General features: G+C 31.0%; 1 protein-coding gene across 1 annotated transcript; it reads right to left on the bottom strand.

The window, feature by feature from the left end:
* Window positions 1-1,394: 1,394 nt before the first annotated feature.
* Window positions 1,395-7,507, bottom strand: LOC104104487 (SH3 domain-containing protein 3). Its single transcript, XM_009612588.4, has 10 exons — window positions 7,230-7,507; window positions 6,421-6,543; window positions 5,277-5,346; window positions 4,789-4,934; window positions 3,532-3,633; window positions 3,214-3,411; window positions 2,848-2,910; window positions 2,664-2,768; window positions 2,343-2,417; window positions 1,395-1,816 (listed from the first exon to the last, which is right to left on the bottom strand). The coding sequence occupies exons 1-10, from the start codon at window positions 7,287-7,289 to the stop codon at window positions 1,697-1,699; spliced, it is 1,062 nt and encodes a 353-aa protein (XP_009610883.1). The 5' UTR covers window positions 7,290-7,507; the 3' UTR covers window positions 1,395-1,696.
* Window positions 7,508-18,549: the final 11,042 nt, after the last annotated feature.

Raw genomic sequence — 18,549 nt, 5'->3', positions numbered from 1 at the left:
AAAATAATAATAGTAATAACTTGCTCGGTGGTAACCAAATCCTATGGGGTACATACATGCAATCAGCAATTCACTCTTTTAATATTTATATTGGGATCAAATTCCTTATAGCATATTTATTCAGCTGATTAACTTATGTTGTGTGCAATTGATCACTCATTTAACATTTATATTCTCATCTAATTGTTTTGTTGATAAAGCTACTTTCTTTGTAAGTTGAGTAGGATAGGTTGAGCTAAATAGGATGATTTAATTTTTCTAGTCCCTATTTCAGCTCCTCCTTTTGAAGATTGATCTCTACCAATCTAATGTTGTATTTTGGAGGTAAGGTTTGGTCCCTACAACAACAACAGATCCAGTATATTCCCAACAGGTAAGGTCTGCAGAAGATAGCGGGTACGCAGACCTTACCCCTACCTAGTGAAGGTAGAGAGGTTGTTTCCAATAGACTCTTGGCTTGGAAAGAGCGAGAAGAAGGAGGAGGAGGAACATAAGGAGGAGGAGGAAAGCAAGAAAAGGAAAAGAGAAGAAGAAAAAAGGAGAAAAAGGATAAATAGTACCAACTAGTAACAACATGGAATACAATACTCGGGCCGAACAAACCCACATGACGGAATAAAGATCTACGAATATGAAGAGACATGCGTGCTAGTAAGACTATTGGTAAGCAAATGAGAAACTTCCAACTGTATATTAATCTTCTACCCTAATCATCGACCTCCACACCCTTCTATCATGAGCTGAAGCAACGTCATGCCCTGCCTAATCACCTCTCACCAGTACTTGTTAGGCCTACCTCAACCTCGTATAAATAAAGAATCCCATATTATAAGCATGCGGGCTCCCAGTTTTGCCGCCAAAACATCCATATATTTGCATGCCCATATCAAATTTTAAAATGCTCTCTTCTTTCTATACATGTATTGTCAAAAGTCTAAAAGCACTCAAATACAAAATTAATTTTTACACAACAAGAAGTAAACATGAAAGATTTCTATGATCGCTATTTATATATGTTGTTTTGGAAAAGTACTCCAAAATAGCTGCTCAATGAACTCTACAACCGATTCTGGATATATTTCCACTATGTATTTGATATTGCAGTAGAATAGTTTAACTATGCTTGCATTATGTTCTGGACTATATAAGATGAGTATTTTGGATACTAAATTCAATATGATTTTCTTTCTAAAATGTGACTCGTGAAGCAATAACTATGTGCATCTGAATAGATAGACAACAGAAGCAAAAACAATCAATGATACGTAGAATTCTTTATGTGGTGGCCCTCCTATATATTTCATGTTCTATGTTATTGAAAGCATGATTTGGTGCATTCCTTCTAACTAATGCATATGCAACCTTTATCATTGTTAGTGTTCTACAGATCTCAGTAATAAGCAAGCAGTGATTTCTTTCATAATTCACAAATTCCCACAACAATTTTCACAACCATCAGAGAAGGAGGTCACTTAACTCGCTGTATATCACTTTTGTCCGATCAGTAATGACACCTCTACGACCATGGGAAAAAAGGAAAAGGACCAAAAGAATTTTCTGTAATTTTTTATATCCACAGTATAAGCCTGAAAGAATTGAAAGCAATATGTGACACACTCGACTCTAAGCTCTGCATGAACAAAATGGTTTTAACTGACAACAGGTCAACAAGTACTAGCAGCCAAGACGTTAAACCTCAGTAAACTTCACCCGCTCCATTATAAGTAGGTACTCTTTGTCGTTTCTCCACGTACTCAGACGGAAACCAACCAGCCTTGCCTTTGCATTCTCCTTCGGACCACCCTGATTGAGTTACCTGAACATAGCATGCAATTAGAAAAGGAAGGCACTCTTTAATGCAAGATGGATCTGAAGGAATAGAAGATTTAACCATGATTACTTTTATTGGAGTCTACACTATCTCATTACATCTCAGAATAACAACAGTTTGATTGATTGGACTCTACAAGTTTTGAGAAGTCGGATAAAAAAGCTATACAGGACAAGAGAGTTTAAGGACTTGCGGTTTTCCTTTTTCATTTATATAGTATTCTATATTTGTTTGCTTTTTGTCTTTCCACTTCCTCTAGTTGGGCATATCTTAAATTATTTTTCAGATAAATTGGAAGACAGAACTTCAGAGGACTAGTGACAGCAATCATCTTTACTGGTAAACTGGAAAAGTCTTAGGAATTTAAAAGGGTTTTAAGATACTACAAAGGATGATGCTCCAGTAGATGTATAAGTGAGTTTATGTCTAAACTTTATAATCAATATGTTTATATCTTAAGAAAGAGGGGCCAAAAGAAGAAGGGACAGAATTTTAGAATGAAATAAACAACCTTACGAACAACAACAAAATCACCCACTGCCAAGCTTAGCTCCTTTTCTGATTCAGCTTCAAAAGAATGAACCGCCTGTTTGAGAGGCACAAAATTATGACCATGCTTCATTAAATACTTAACTCATTAATAAAACAGTAAAAACCACTCTGATAAGAATGTCTTTAGAGCACCACAGTTTAAAAGAGCTCAGACCAGCAATACATCCTGATTCACAATCAGCTTTTCCTCAGAGATCTCTTTCAAATGGTATAGTTAAAATAAATCAGTCTGCGATAAGATTATGACAACTTAGACAACTGTTGCTAAAGCAGAGGTTACCTCGGCCAAAAAGTATTTTGTTTTCTCAGGTAAGTGAGCTGGAGGGTTTACAGGAAGTGTGGCTACAGGAGGAGCAGCCTCTTTTCGCTGTTTTTCAGAAACTATCTGTACAAATTGCAAATTCTCGTGTTAGAAAAATTACCTAGGTGTAAAGCATACCTCCGGAGAAATAATTAACACTCACCTCAGCTTCAATATTACCCAGAATAACAGCAACTCTCTCATGATAAAGCCTTTCTGCTTCAACCTGCAGATGATAATGCACACGTTAACCAAAAAAGGGCAGCCCGGTGCACTAAGCTCCCGCTATACGCCCGGGGAAGGGCCGGACCACAAGGGTCTATTGTACGCAACCTTACCCTGCATTTCTGCAAGAGTATGTTTCCACGGCTCGAACCCGTGACCTCCTAGTCACATGGCAGCAACTTTACCAGTTCCGCTAAGGCTCCCCTTCAATGCTCACATTAACCACAGTTTGAAAATGGTTGTTTATGGGGAAAAAAATTAAGTATCAACTCCATGAGAAGCAAATCTGCACCAGCATATATACCATTGCAACAAGCCTCTGATATGTAAGCCTCTCCTGCTGTGATTCTACAGCAGCTAATGCTGCCGCTGCTTCTTTACCTAGTACTGCCATGTTGGCTTTGAGTTCGTGCATTTTAGTTTCTGCTGCGTGCAGCTTTGCCACATTCTCTGGGATGGGAGCTTCCCTCACCCGAGCTTGTCTTCTAGAAACTTCGGCTGCCTGCTTAAGATTAATTCAATACTAAGGATGTGATGACAGTGCAAATTGGATAATAAGACAAGTATCAACAGACAGTTAGAGTAACAGTCTTTTAAGAACAGAAATAATCGGTACAGTAACCTGTATCTCTGCCTCTTGTCTCATTTTACTGTAACGCTGTGCAAGATGACGAGCATCCTCTAAGGGAGAACCAGCTACCATAGCTCTCAATGGTTCTAGTACCTGGAAATCCAAAAACTCATTTCAGTTTGCTACGTATGGCTGAACTATGAAGTACTGAATGCAGGTTTACTGTAACAAATTTCCTGTATCAAGAAATGTGCAGTATCTTAACAAGGAATAAGGCAGTAACCCTAAATGTAGGTTCCGGACACGACCCCATTTAAAGCCTTATAAAAGCTAAATTCATCAGAAATAACAGAAAGAAAAGTGAAAAATAAGGTAGTGAAATATCTTCTAAAAGTATGTTTCATGTGACAAAAAGTTCACTAGCATCCTCTTTTAAACAAATCTTGCAGTAGAATCAGGACCCAGTTTGCTACATAGCCCTGATAAATGATGCCACAAATTACATAAGTTGGAGAGAATACTGGTTGATCTTTCCACCAAATAGTTGCAACTTTGTAATAACTGAAAAGAAAAAACTTCTTTACTGAAGCAAAATCCAAGAAAGGCATAACACAATTAATCATTTGGAAGAACTGAAAAGATTGAATTCATTTACTGCACTAGAATCCAGACAAGGCCATCACAACATTGTTAATCACAGGAAGCAGGGACTTATGAGTTCACTTTATCCAGGTTATGTTTCAATATGTTCATCTACGAGAAAGTATTTGCACCTTCATGTATCAACTTTCCCATCCATTTGATAGTGGATAGTGCCAAATATTACTCCGCATATACCGCACCAAGCCATGATTCTTTACATATGTTATTTATCCTTCTTTTTGGTTGGGGAATAGGGTGGTAGGTGGTTATATTTTTCCTTTGCAACTGACGCATATGCTTACAGAAAACCATCCAGAAACCAGTATTAAAGAGAAAAACTCCAAGCACAAGGGAACACGGAAGTGACATCCTTCTTGCCACGTATATTGAAGGAGAACACCGGAAAGGAAAAAGCGGCTATTAGCCTATTCGTGTAAGGATATCAGGGTCTTAGGCTAGGCAGGGACTAAAACTAAACTACTGCATTGATAGCCGCAATCCACTGACTTTTAGGTCTAGAGGAAAAACTTCTATCTAACTCATGCAACTTTAACAAACAAATGAGCCAATATATCTTTGCTTGTAATTAGCTTTCTTTGAAATACTCCTGATAATTGGTCATACTTCATAGTTACATGCACATTAGAGGAAAAACATTTTACCAACCTGACTAAAGAACAGTTTGTTTAGATCTTCAACCTCCTTTTCTGCATGCTTACGAGCATCACCGTAAATAGAAGCAGCCTTAGCTAACACCTCGTCATTGGGATTTTCAACTCCATATTTGCAGCAATCTTCTGATAATTTAGTTCCTGGCTAGCATAAACCTCCATAAAATAAGTTGAAATAAAAAAATAAAAAAAATAGAAAAAATAAAAATAAAAAACATGTCCCGCTCCCATGAAAATGGGAGAGAGAAGGATGGAGTTCTAGGCAGGTTTGAGAACTCCAGAACTTCTAGCCTATCCAGCAGTATCCAGAAACAAGAAAGATAAACATCAAGGTTAAGGATAATCTTGTCTTATCCTAAAGAAGGCATAAAGGAGTGCCAGAATCTTTTAGAAGTAGCAGAAGACAGTCATTATTTTATCGAACGTCCAAATACGGCCAAAGAATCATGACTACTTGTACAAAATAGCCTTCAAAAGTTTTACCTGCTTCTATATGCTTGTATCCTATAGCTGTAAATGCTTCAGCTGCCTTAACAATCTCTTTCTGAAAATCCTGCAAAAAGATACAAACAGAGATATCCTAACTTAAGACAGAAAGGGAAACACAATGAGTTCAGATCAGAATTATGAAATGAATTTGCCAAGTCCTAGATCCACAACTACAAAAGACAAGATCTAGGAATATAATGCTCTCCACAAGCATGACATTTATCTTGTCAACAGATACACACTGTCTCATGCATATAACAAAGCACCTAGCTCGAGCTGATACAACAAGCTAAGCTTGACATCATTATGCTCAGCTCGTCTAAGAAGAAGATCAAATGCATCTTAAAAAGCCAAGAATAAATTATAGTAGTCGGAGAAGAAGTAACGAAAATGACTAGCAAGCCTACTAAAAATATCTTGAACGAGGTCAAGCTCAAGCTGATTTAGAAAAGTGAATGCTTGTCAATGAGCCAAGCACATTATGACCAGCTGAGCTAGGCCAAATTCAGCCTTAGTGGGCAAAAATGTAGGCCAGCTAAGAATCACAACAGAAGCGACCATTTAGTTCAGCATTTTCAGACCATGGAACATTGACGCGGATATCAAATAAATAAATTCTTGGACAGCAACCACACGTAAAACATGGTAAGTAGTTATTCTGAATTTCTTTTTTTGATAAGTAGTTATTCTATATTTCTATGATTCTACATATATGTTCTACCGTTAAATACAAAATATTCTACGGTGTACTAGAGAACAATATAAAATATTTTCCAATATACTCCCAAGTAAATTTAATAAATCTAGACGTTTTGTGAATCTCATTGACCACTAGGCCACACCCTTGTAAGTCAGATGTAACTAAAGCCCAAATAAAGCTCTTCCTCCAACTAAAAGAGCTAAATCACTCACTTTTTAGCGTTGGCAAGACGCAGGAAGAGAAAAGTGAAGGCTTTGATATGACTAAAACAGTATATCAGCAGTTCTTTTCTGCATATATAAGTTGCATTCTGGAATATATTGTAGCGAATTTCACAGTTAAGTAAATGACTGAACATCAAATGTTCCAATATGCCAATGGAAAGAAAAGTTGTAGACAGTGAACAGGCTTTATTTACATTGCAGTGAAAATCCTTACCCTTTTTTCGCGAGTAGACTTATACAACTTGTCCAGTTGGTGATGTACTCGCATCTCTACCTCATCAACGACCATAACATCTGAACTTTCATAACCAGTTGTACTAAACTGCTTGATGACTGCCTGAAGTTTAAGCATCAAAACAACTAGCAAGTAAGAATCAATATCTGACACTACAAGAATAACACTCACTGTGAAAACAAACAACTTGTACCATCACTGAAAAAGTCAGTTACTTAGTTGAATTCTTGAGAAAGGTGGGGGGCTTCATTATCATTGCTTTTTTTCTTTTTCTTTTCTAATAATGCAAATGTGGGGATTCTCAGAATTCAAGTATCCATTCACACATTAAACCAAGATGGACTTAAGTTATATGCACTGAAAGCTTAATTTCTTTCTACGGTGAATTTTAACCTCTGATACCAGGTTAGTTACCATTTTTACCAGATTACCAATTAATATTTATTAAGAGATTTACTTAATTGGCTAATAAATGACCTGATAGTGTAAATATTTTCTACATTAGTGCATAGAACTTATGCTCAAAGTAGACCAATTTGGAGAATCAAGAAGAAATATGATTGGATCAAAATTGAACTTTGCTAAATGAATCAGTAAAAATTAGCTCGTCTCTCACAGCCCAAAATTGAATTTTTCCCATTTTATAGTTCTAGTAGATGATCGCTATGAATTAAGATTACCTACAAAAAGAAACACATAAAGGGTACCCAGAATTCCAAGGATATTATACATTTTCTCGCAGCTCAAAAAACAAGAAAATTAGATTAAGAAACAAAAAATGACGGAACCTGTTGCTGTTTGGCGACTTGTTCTCTTAGCTTGAAAGCTTGCTTCCTCAAAGCATCCATGGCTGTAATCTTGGCGGCAGGGTTTTGCTATTTTTGGGTTTGATTTGTTCGTATATCGGATCTGATAAAGGTCTTCTACTGCTGCTACTGCTTCAAGGAAAGAAAGCTGTTTTTAGCTTTCATTCTTGAATGGAGCTTAATTGCAGAGCATTTATTTTACTCTCTTTTTAACCAAGTCCAGAAAAAGGGAAGAAAAAAAAAACACTGATTTAAGTTTTATTCAAATGGTGTAAAAAACATTTACTTAATAAATTCAGCCAAGAAAATAATTACACATAACTTTATATAATAGAATTAGTGAGTTATCTAAAACAGCAATATGTTATTACATGTTAAATTAAAGCTTTATTGCAATGTCCAACATGCAATTTCAATTCCTAAAATATATGTATACCTTCTGATTCATTTTGTATGATACTATTTATTTTTAATTCATATAAAAAAGAATGACATCTTTTTTGTATTTAAAAATTTTAATTTTTTCTTTTTACTCTATAATCATACAACTGTCATGATATGTTATAATTTCAAAAGTATTCTTGTAAAGCGTAATTAGGCTCGGCTCAAGGGTAGAAGAGGCCATTATGATTGTAGGTGTGCTCACATCCAAAAGCCAAGGATGAATCAAAAAGAATTGAAAAAGTAACTCAAATAGTTGTACATCCAGCCTCTTAAATTATAAGTAGTTGGCGGAGGTATAATATATATTGTTTATCCAAAAAAACAAATAGAGTTGAATTTATACATAGTTCTAAGGATACGTGGTATAACTTGGTACAAATCGAAAAAGTAAGTAGAAATATATATCGAACATTGACCGTAAAAAAGGAATGAAATACAAACTAAATTGAGTAGAGAATGATTTATAAATAAGTAAGATGAATCAATGTCAAAGCTCAAAAAGGATAATCTCTATTATATATCAGTGTAATAATCTTTGAAATGTGAGTGTATCAATGTTTGCTTCTCTAGATGTTCAATGTGCCCCTTACATAAATGATACTCATTCTTAATATAGTGAAAAAATTCTACTTTGGATATAATAAAAAATACATAGTGAGGATCCCATGATAGATTAGTTAATTAGTTTTTCCTTAATTCCTGCCGAGATTCTCTCCCTAAGTGCGGCTACAACGGCTCTCTGTCTCTTAGCTCGATCTTGGTCGGTCTTGGTATTGGTCGATCTCCGGATCTCGAGCTCGATATTTCTTATCTCGATTTTACAATGACGACCCTCGGTTCTATCATGTTACAATCTCGACTAATTACACGTAGGGCAAACTCGGATTTGACCGTATATATATATATATATATATATATATATATATATATATATATATATATATTATCAATGTATAGATTATTTATACAGCAAAGGATAAAATATACCCCTCTACTTTCGAAAATGGTCTACAAATACCACTCCTTATACTATTGGGTTATCTATACCCCTGCAGTCATACTTTGGGTTCAAATATACCCCTCATTTTAAACGGAGGGACACGTGTCATCGTCTTGTTGGTCAATTCTAAATATCTCCTAATTAATTAAAAAGACTTATTACCCATATTCGAAAATAATTTTTTTTTTTTTGTAAAAACTTAAAAAAAAACTAATTTTGTTTTTACAAAAAACTGAAAAAATGAAAACATTTTTTTTTCCAGTTTTTACAAAAAACATTTGCTTTAAAAAACTGGGGGGAAAAATTCAAAAATAATATTTTTGTAAAAACTGAAAAAAAAAATGAAAAATAATTTTCTAAAGCAATTAAAAACTGGAAAAAACTAAAATATTTTTAACTAAAAACTGAAAAAAAAAATATTTGTTTTTTCAGTTTTTACAAAAATTTTGCTTTAGAAAATTACTTTTTAGTTTTATTTCAGTTTTTACAAAAATATTGTTTTAGAAAATATTTTTCAGCTTTTTTTAAAGCAGTTTTTTGTAAAAACTAGAAAGATTTTTTTTTTTTTTCAGTTTTTAGTAAAAAAAAATCAGTTTTTTCTAGTTTTTACAAAAAAATTGCTTTAGAAAATTAATTTTCAGTTTTTTGTTTTCAGTTTTTACAAAAATATTGTTTTAAAAAATATTTTTCAGTTTTTTCTAAAGCAGTTTTTTTGTAAAAACTGGAAAAAAAAATATTTTTGTTTTTTTTCAGTTTTTAGTAAAAATAATTTCAGTTTTTTTCCAGTTTTTACAACAAAAAAAAAATTATTTTTCGGGTATGGATAATGAGTCTTTTTAATTAATTAGAAGATATTTAGAATTGACCAACATGGCTATGACACGTGTCCCTCCGTTTAAATGAGGGGTATATTTGAACCCAAAGTATGACTGCATGGATATAGATAACTCAATAGTATAACGAAGGGTATTCTTGGACCATTTTCGAAAGTAGAGAAGTATATTTGGACATTTACCGTTATTTATATGGTTAGAAAAAGTAAACAATGAATGTGTACGGATATTTGTGTAAAGATCTCTCAAAAATTACCCAAACCTTGTATTATAGTTTGGTTCCTCATAATGAGCTGATGGCCCAAGCCCACTCTTTAAAGAGCTCTACTGCATTTGATGGTCCTGAATTTGACTCCTGACTCAAAGAAAATGAATAACAAAAATAATACTTTAATTTAATAGAAGAATAGGAGAGATTCGAGAGTATTTCTTCTCGTCTTGTGGAGCTCTCAACACACAAAATGAGAAATTTGTATGAGACGGGTTCATATTAACCTTATCAATCATTTAACTTTTTAACTTTATTAAAACGTAGTTGCCCTGAGTCGGATCCAAAGAGCTGAATATTTCCTCCCAACTTACTATAAATAGCCTAAACTAATTGGCTTAATTTAGATCCAGCTATCTTCCCCATGCTTTACACTCATCCGAAGGCGTCATATGGCATTACCATACTAGGCGTGACTCAAAGGAGACTGCACTTCATCATTACTAGTAGTACTAGTACTAGTATGGAAGCCTTGCCAAGATATAATATATAACTTGCACTTATAATGTTTTAGTTCACACTTCACATTATCGACCAAGCTAAAACGGTGGTGCTTAAAAAGAAGCATTGAAGCAATTACTAATCTTCGTGTGACCTATGGGTTACTTGTTTAAATCGTGAAAACAATTATTAATATTTGTATTAGTCAAATTATCTATATCAAATCTCTTGGGTACGGTCTTTTCCTAAATCTTATATGAATACGAAATATCATTTGCACCTATCTGCCCTTAAAATGGTGGTGCTGAACAAAGGGTAATGGAAAAATGTCAAGAAGATATATGTATTTCATTCGGTCATGCCAAAAAAAATGTACGTTGAGTTCATGCTATATAAGTTCAAACATTAATGGCAAACATGAAGCTAGTTGTTTTTAAAAAAAGGTTAAACAAGTACAGTACTACTTTCATTGTGTTTGGCGTCAGACGCTATATTGGTACTTTTTCTTGGATGGGAATCCATCAAAAACAATAAACACTTCAAATTTAAATGAGAGACAGAAAGAGAGAGAATTTCTCTTGGAGAGATAAATTGAGGTTGTTGAATCACTAGATTTGTGTTTTGGTCAAATATACCAGTAACTTTTTAACGGGAAGGTTTACGTGTATCAAGAAAAGATAATTTTTATTTTATTTTTATACCCATAATATTTATACTCAAATTTAAATTATTTTTTTAAATTTAATAAAAAATGTATCAATTAGTATGAGTATCATGATAAATTATATATTTTATTTATTATTTTTTAAGAGACGTGAAAAGTCAAAACGTGCCAAAATAAAAGTGAACTAGGTAGTAATAAAGAAAGTAACGAATGTCATATGCTGAAGTCCCAACTTGCTTATTTAATTCGAACTTCTATTGCCCACAACTTTTATCCACCTATACCATTGACATCCAGAACAATTATTGTTATTAATGCTACCTTTGTGAATGTTCACCATTTCTGTTTAGTCATTTACCTACGCACTCCGAAACGGACTCTCCACTACCACATAATCCACCTAACCCCTCACTTTTTTAGCGAATTCACATTGATCCAAGGATGATCAATTGACCTGAAAAAAAAAGAGAAAAGGAAACTAACGAGGTTAGTGAAGGTTGTATTGAATTTTGTATTTTGGTCATCACGGGGCGGAGCTAGAATATTGAAAGCGGGTTTGGTCGAACCCAGTTCGAACTCTGTATTTGTCTTGAAAAATAGTATTGAATATATATAAATTATTAATTTAGAACTCAATAATTTAAGACGATTAAAATTTAGAACCTATAAATTTGAAATCCTAGTTACGCCTCTGACCGGTCATTGTGCTCTTTATGAACTACATTTTTGCCTAGTTCAGGAAAAAATATGAGAAAACTGAGGGGTGTGGGTAAAAGTTGTTCGAAGTTCGACTAGTTTGAAGTTTGAATCTAAATTCGATTTGATTCAAAGGATTTAGATTGTGATTCGTGTCTATTACACGTATTTTATGTTTGAAATGTGTAGCAATTAGATCTAGAATCACGTGTCTAAAAAGGGGAAAAGGGACATTTTCCCAATTTGAAAATGAACCCCGGTTCATACATCTCCTTGAAATTTGCAAAATTGAGTTTGTGAAATCAGTTGCTAAAACAAAAAAAAAACAAGGACATTTTTCTTGGAGTCATAACTAATAAATTATAGAAGTATAGTATCTAGACAGCAATTACAATTGTCATGTCTATCATTCCAGAACTTTAGATAGATAAAAAAGAATCAATTATTTGCATTGTCGGTATAAACAATATTTACATAATTAGAAAACTTATAAAATAATTATACGTACTCTTTAATATAAGCATTACTCGTTGGTAATTTTATAAAAATAATAATTGACTTGCAATCACAAATAAAATTACATTTATAGTTTAAAAAATGGTCACACTCCTTAGCATACAAACAGAAGAGACCACTTTCTGTGCTATATATGCTAACACAAATTTAACTCTAAAGGATTCCATGACACGTAACACATTTTAGTATGCTGGTAGATGAATCCAGATAGATACTGTTAAGTACTACAGATTAAATGAAAACGAAATTCTAGTAAGTGTTAATCTAATGAGAACCCACAAAATGAGTTGTCAAATTGGCCACCATTCATTTGTCTCTACCTTTATCTCTTTTTGCCACACCAAAATCTCATCAATTCTCTTGATTTTTGCCTCTTAATTTTCTTTCTAGCAATCTCTTCTTCTGGTTGTTTTTTGGAATCACAAGGAATCATTTTCATTTAATTGTCACCATATCTTCCTTTTCATTGTTTCATCTAAATATTCTTGAAGGGGCCACGTTATCCCTTGAGAGATATATGAAGAACACTTTAATTTCCTTTTTTTGTTTTTCCTTCTTTGTTTTCCTTCTATTTCTATTTATATATTTTCGCTCTTTAGACTATTAAAAAAGATATTTTTCTCGTTTTTGCTCTGGAATCAAAAATAAAGTTTTGATACATATTTGTGTTTGTCACACTTCCTTTTTCCCGAGGGTAGGGGTTAGTGAGTTTTTCCAATTAAAGTGACCTTAATCGAAATGAGATTATTTATTTAATTCAGAGTCGTCACTTGGAATAAGTTATGGTGTCCCAAGTCACCGATTTATTTTAAAATACCAAATCAAGGAAATTGACTCTATTTATGGTCCGCGAACACAGAAGACCGGGTAAGGAATTCTATTAACCCGGGAGAAGGTGTGAGGCACTCCCGAGTTCCGTAGTTTTAGCACGGTCGCTTAACAATTAATACTTAGCCTAATTATCTGATTTTTTTATATTATTTTTTTTACTTTTTAATTATCTGATTTATTACTTGTTTTAAACCTGTTGTGCATTTTACCTTTTACCGCTTTTAATTATATATTTAAATCGATTTTTAGTATTCATGGAGTTATTTCTTAAACAAGTTACGATACCGTACACTTGTCGTTTGGTACACATTGCAAACCGCACCACGTGAAACGCACGAGCGATTTACAACATGTTTATTATTATTATTTGAAATTATGGTCATGTCGCGTGAAACGCGCACTCGAATTGGGATTTACGTATCATAATCATGCCACGGGAACCGTACTCATGGCCACGGTAATTTATTAATCACGCCTAAAACAAGCTACGAAGTTTATGAATTATTTGTCTTAAACTAATTTGAGATTTGTAAAGCCATAAGAGTATGTCATTGTAGAAAAGTATGAAATAGATTAAATTAATTATTCAAGAACTACAAAAAGGGGCCATTGTATGAGATTAATGGGCCTAGCATATTTCAAGTTTTGGCCCAAAAATAAAATAACTTTCTTCGTTAGCTTATAGTAACCTCACAACTTCACTTCCTTCAACAACCGATGAGTCCAGGCCTAAACATTGGATCTTCATCAGTGACATAATTCTAGTTAAACTTATTTAACAACTTAACTCTATACTTTAGACAATTGACAGATTAATTTAAAACAAAGATGGAACTACTAAAGCTCATTTATTAACACATGAAGGACTAAATAACCAAATAGAGACATAACATTGCTTGAGCTTCCATTTCAATAAGAATTTTTTTTATTTTATTTCACAACTCACTTACCAATTAGCAAATTTCATTAAACCATTCATGGAACATGAATCCCTTTTGAAGAGAACATGCTAATGAACTAAAATAAATATACAAAGAGGAAGCTCAAAAATTGGCATGTTTAACAGAGAATAATTTCATTCATTCAAGATATAAATGAACACCAAAGAACACCAAAAGAAAAAGAAGCAACTCATATCATTAATCAAAACAAGATAAGAAGTGGACCTCAAAAGTTGAATATGAAACTTTACGATTTTACAGCTTTGAATCTTAAACTCATTCAGACCGCACACAAAACTTCAAACGGAGCATCAAAACTCGCCGACGACCTCAACTAAAAACTTCATTGTTTCGACTGGGTTTGGATGGTAGTTTATGGTATTAAAAGGGCTGTTCTATGGAGGTTTAAAGGTTATTTTTGGGTGGTGAAGCTGCTGGTCTTTTCGAAAGAAAAACGAAGAAAGAATGACACAAGTAGAAATTCCCTTATTCTAAAAGAAAAAAATAAAATTCTCTCAATTCCCTCCTCCCTCTTTTTTCTTTTTCTCCCCCCTCTCTCTCTCTTTTTCATCACATTTCTCTTCTATTTATAGAAAAAAATTTCAGAATTTTCAGATTTATATATATATATATATATATATATATATATATATATATATATATATATTATTTTTTTAATTAAAAAGAATTTTCACTTCCCATTTTTCTTATTTTTAAAAAAACATAATTCCCCACTTTCCTTTACTTTTATTTTTTTAATTTATCATTTTTTTACTTTTCTTTTTTTATTTTCCACTTATTTTTTTTTTAATTTTCCACTTACTTTTACTTTTAAAAAAAAAATCAGATACCCGTACTTTTATTTTTTAATTCCAACTTTATTTTACTTTTTATTTTTTAAATTTTCGCATTCTTTTACTTTTATTTTTTTAATTTTCCACTTTCTTTTACTTTTTTATTAAACAATTTCTACCTACTTTTACTTTTACTTTTTAATTTTATATTTCTACTTTTTCTATTTTTTAATTTCCATCCGAAATTTGTTTTTTTTAAATAATAATAATAATAATTAATTTTTATTTATTTTTGGTTTTTAATTCATTTTATTTAAAAATAAAGATAAAAATAATAATAATAAAAATAATACTAATAGTAATAATTGACCTTTTAAATTATTAATAATATATATATATATATATATATATATATATATATATATATATATATATATATATATATATATATAAGTGTAACAAAGCTAAAAAATATATATTAAATTCTGAAAATATTTACATAGTAAAAGGTGATAAAAATTTAAATATAATCAAAAATTAGGTGCTCACAGTGTTAATAATACTTTTACATTGACAAGGTACGGCAAATTCGGATTCAATATTCGAAAAAAAGATATTACATTTGTATATGAGAAACGTATTGTTAAAGTAAACAAGGAAGAGCCACGTAAAAGGCAGAGATGTGTTATGAAAGAAAAAAATTTAATTTATATATATATATATATATATATATATATATTGCAACCATAGTCACATGGTGTCACAAATCACAATTTAGTTTTAAGACAGGAAACTTTTGACATTATAAAAATAATTAATCCGCGAAAAAAAAAAATTCAACAACTTTGGGTAGATCACATGGCAGGCATGTTGGATCTGAAAAGCATATGATTGGAAATTATAGCTTTATAAGGTACTACTTGATCCAATTTTTGTCATATATGTCATTTAAAAGGTACGACACCATGTATAAGAGTAAAAGAAAAAAGAAAAAAAACTTTTCTAAAGTTAGGTAGTGGTCGTTACAAAGAAAATAGAAATTTAGATAGCCTCTTTTTTTTAATACCTTTTTTTTTTCGATGATAACTACAAAAGGGAAATTAAGAAATAGTCTTGAAATGGGTGAGAGGACATGTGCTCATGCAAACTAATCCAAATTGACTATTTTTTAGGAAAAATAGGTCATACTTAAGTACATTACAAACTGAAAACAGTTGATTTGAAATACAAATCACGGCTAAATATTGGCGCCAATTTTGAAAGAATGGAAATTATAAAGATATTCTCATGTATATTAGAATGAGCAGTAGCAAAAAAAAAAAGAAAAAAAAAAGAGGCGAGAATGAGAATAGATCCAAGTTGAAAAAGAAAAGAATAATGGATCCAACATGGCAACAATAATGTGATATGTTATAAAGCCAATTAATAAGGAATTGGTTACATTTATCCTTAAAAAAAGGAACTGGTTAGATTTAAAATTTAGACTAGAAATCTTCTTTAGTGTAATTTTAGTGAGAATGTGCAATAACTTTAGAGCAAGTTACACTCATGATTTTGAACTTGCTTTGCATGTCTTTGTGCATAAATAAGGTTGTGATTGACTAATGAGTTGTTAAAATAAAATTGAGAATAAAAAAGAATATAAGGATTTGATGCAAACAATTTGACACAACTGAAGAAACTTTACCGTGTCACAATAAACTTTAGTTAATCTTCAAAAAAATTAAAATTTTAGCATCACGTATATTGTATCGTCATAGTAAATAGTATAAGCTTTAGCAAAGTTATTATATAGCATAAAATCTATTGTATCATATACCTCATCATGTTCGAAAAAGTAAGAATTTTAATTTTTATTGTAACTATCCTAATTTGTCATAGGATTTTTGGAAAATCTACTAATAGAGTGCCAATTTAATAATCTGCAAAAATAGGGCAATCTATCTATATAGAATAGGAGAAGCAAATGCACTATATTATGATAAAAATCACAAAAAGCCAAGTGGCATTGTTAAAACAAAATAAACTACCTTTCTAACTAATCAAATATTATAGTAGAAAAGAATGTATGAAAAGAGAGAGAAAAAGATAATTTTATAATATTTATATTTTTAATTAATAAATAAAATATAAATAAATATTACTCAATAAAATTATTGATAAATTTAAAAAATTGAAGAATTTTGAAAAGTATAACATAAGTATAAAAAAATATTTCCATAATAAGAAAATTTCAGTAAAATATAAAATGAGAAAACTAATCAAATATTATATTATAAAAGAATGTACGAAAAGAGATGGATAAAGATAATTTTATAATATTTATATTTTTAATTAATAAATAAATAACACTTAAAAAAATTATTGATAAATTTAGAAAATTGAAGAATTTTGAACATGGTAACATAAGTATAAAAACAATATTTCCAAAATAAGAAAATATATACTTATGCTCTATTAAAACAGAAGTGATATAAAAATATTAAGCCAATTCACAAGTTAATAAAAAGTCACATTAGTAAATATATAGTACTAAGTACTTGCTAATTTAATAAAGAATAAACAAGGAATAAATAATTTATTTAATTACTATAGTGCTTTGTATCCTTTGATTTTTATAGATTTTATTATATTTATGTACACTATATTAAATAATAAAATAATAACTAATATTTATTAAAATAATATGACATATTAGATCATAATTTTATAAGATTAATATTTTGTCAAATTATCCGCGCATCGCACGGGTTCTAACACTAGTAATAGAATGATCGGCAAAGGGCCAAATATACCCCTCTACTTTCAAAAATGATCTAAGAATACCCCTAGTTATACTATTGGGTTATCTATACTCGTGTAGTCATACTTTGGGTTCAAATATACCACTCATTTGAACGGAGGGACACATGTCATCGTCCGGTTGGTCAATTCTAAATATCTCCTAATTAATTAAAAAGACCTATTACCCATACTCGAAAAATATTTTTTTTTTGTAAAAACTGGAAAAAAACTAAAAAAGTTTTTTACTAAAAACTGAAAAAAACGAAAATATTTTTTTTTCCAATTTTTACAAAAAAACTGCTTTGAAAAAATTGAAAAATATTTTGTAAAACAATATTTTTGTAAAAACTGAAAATAAAAACTGAAAAATAATTTTCTAAAGCAACTAAAAACTGAAAAAAACTGAAATATTTTTAATTAAAAACTGTAAAAAAATAAAATATTTATTTTTTCAGTTTTTACAAAAATATTGCTTCAGAAAATTACTTTTTAGTTTTTTTTACAAAAATATTATTTTAGAAAATATTTTTCAGCTTTTTTTAAAGCAATTTTTTTGTAAAAACTGAAAAAAAATATATTTTCGTTTTTTTTCAGTTTTTAGTAAAAAAATTCAGTTTTTTCAGTTTTTACAAAAAAAATTAATTTTCTGCTTCTTCTTTTTTCCAGTTTTTACAAAAATATTGTTTTATAAAATATTTTTCAGTTTTTTCTAAAGCAGTTTTTTTATAAAAACTAGAAAAAAAATATTTTTGTTTTTTTCAGTTTTTAGTAAAAATAATTTCAGTTTTTTCCAGTTTTTACAAACAAAAAAAATTATTTTTCGGGTATGGGTAATGTGTCTTTTTAATTAATTAGGAAATATTTAGAATTGACTAACAGGACGATGACACGTGCCTCCGTTTAAATAAAGGGTATATTTGAACTCAAAGTATGACTGAAGGGGTATAAATAACTCAATAGTATAACGAAGGGTATTCTTAGATCATTTTCGAAAGTAGATGGATATATTTGGTCCTTTGCCGTAGAATGATAGTCTTGAAATTGCTAGTAACACACCACAATGAGAAAAATCATGACATAAGAATAAGAT

The sequence above is a fragment of the Nicotiana tomentosiformis genome, chromosome 2 (genome assembly GCF_000390325.3).
Source record: "Nicotiana tomentosiformis chromosome 2, ASM39032v3, whole genome shotgun sequence".
NCBI lineage: Eukaryota > Viridiplantae > Streptophyta > Magnoliopsida > Solanales > Solanaceae > Nicotiana > Nicotiana tomentosiformis.
The sequence above is the reverse complement of the archived record's forward strand: the minus strand, read 5'-3'. Positions and strand labels throughout refer to the sequence as shown.

Coding starts and splice junctions, on each gene's coding strand:
- LOC104104487 (XM_009612588.4), bottom strand. CDS start 7,289: ATGGATGCTTTGAGGAAGCAAGCTTTCAAGCTAAGAGAACAAGTCGCC. Junction 5,347..6,420: donor AGTCTACTCGCGAAAAAAGG/GTAAGGATTTTC, acceptor ATCTTTTTGCAG/GATTTTCAGAAAGAGATTGT. Junction 4,935..5,276: donor ATACAAGCATATAGAAGCAG/GTAAAACTTTTG, acceptor TATGCTAGCCAG/GAACTAAATTATCAGAAGAT.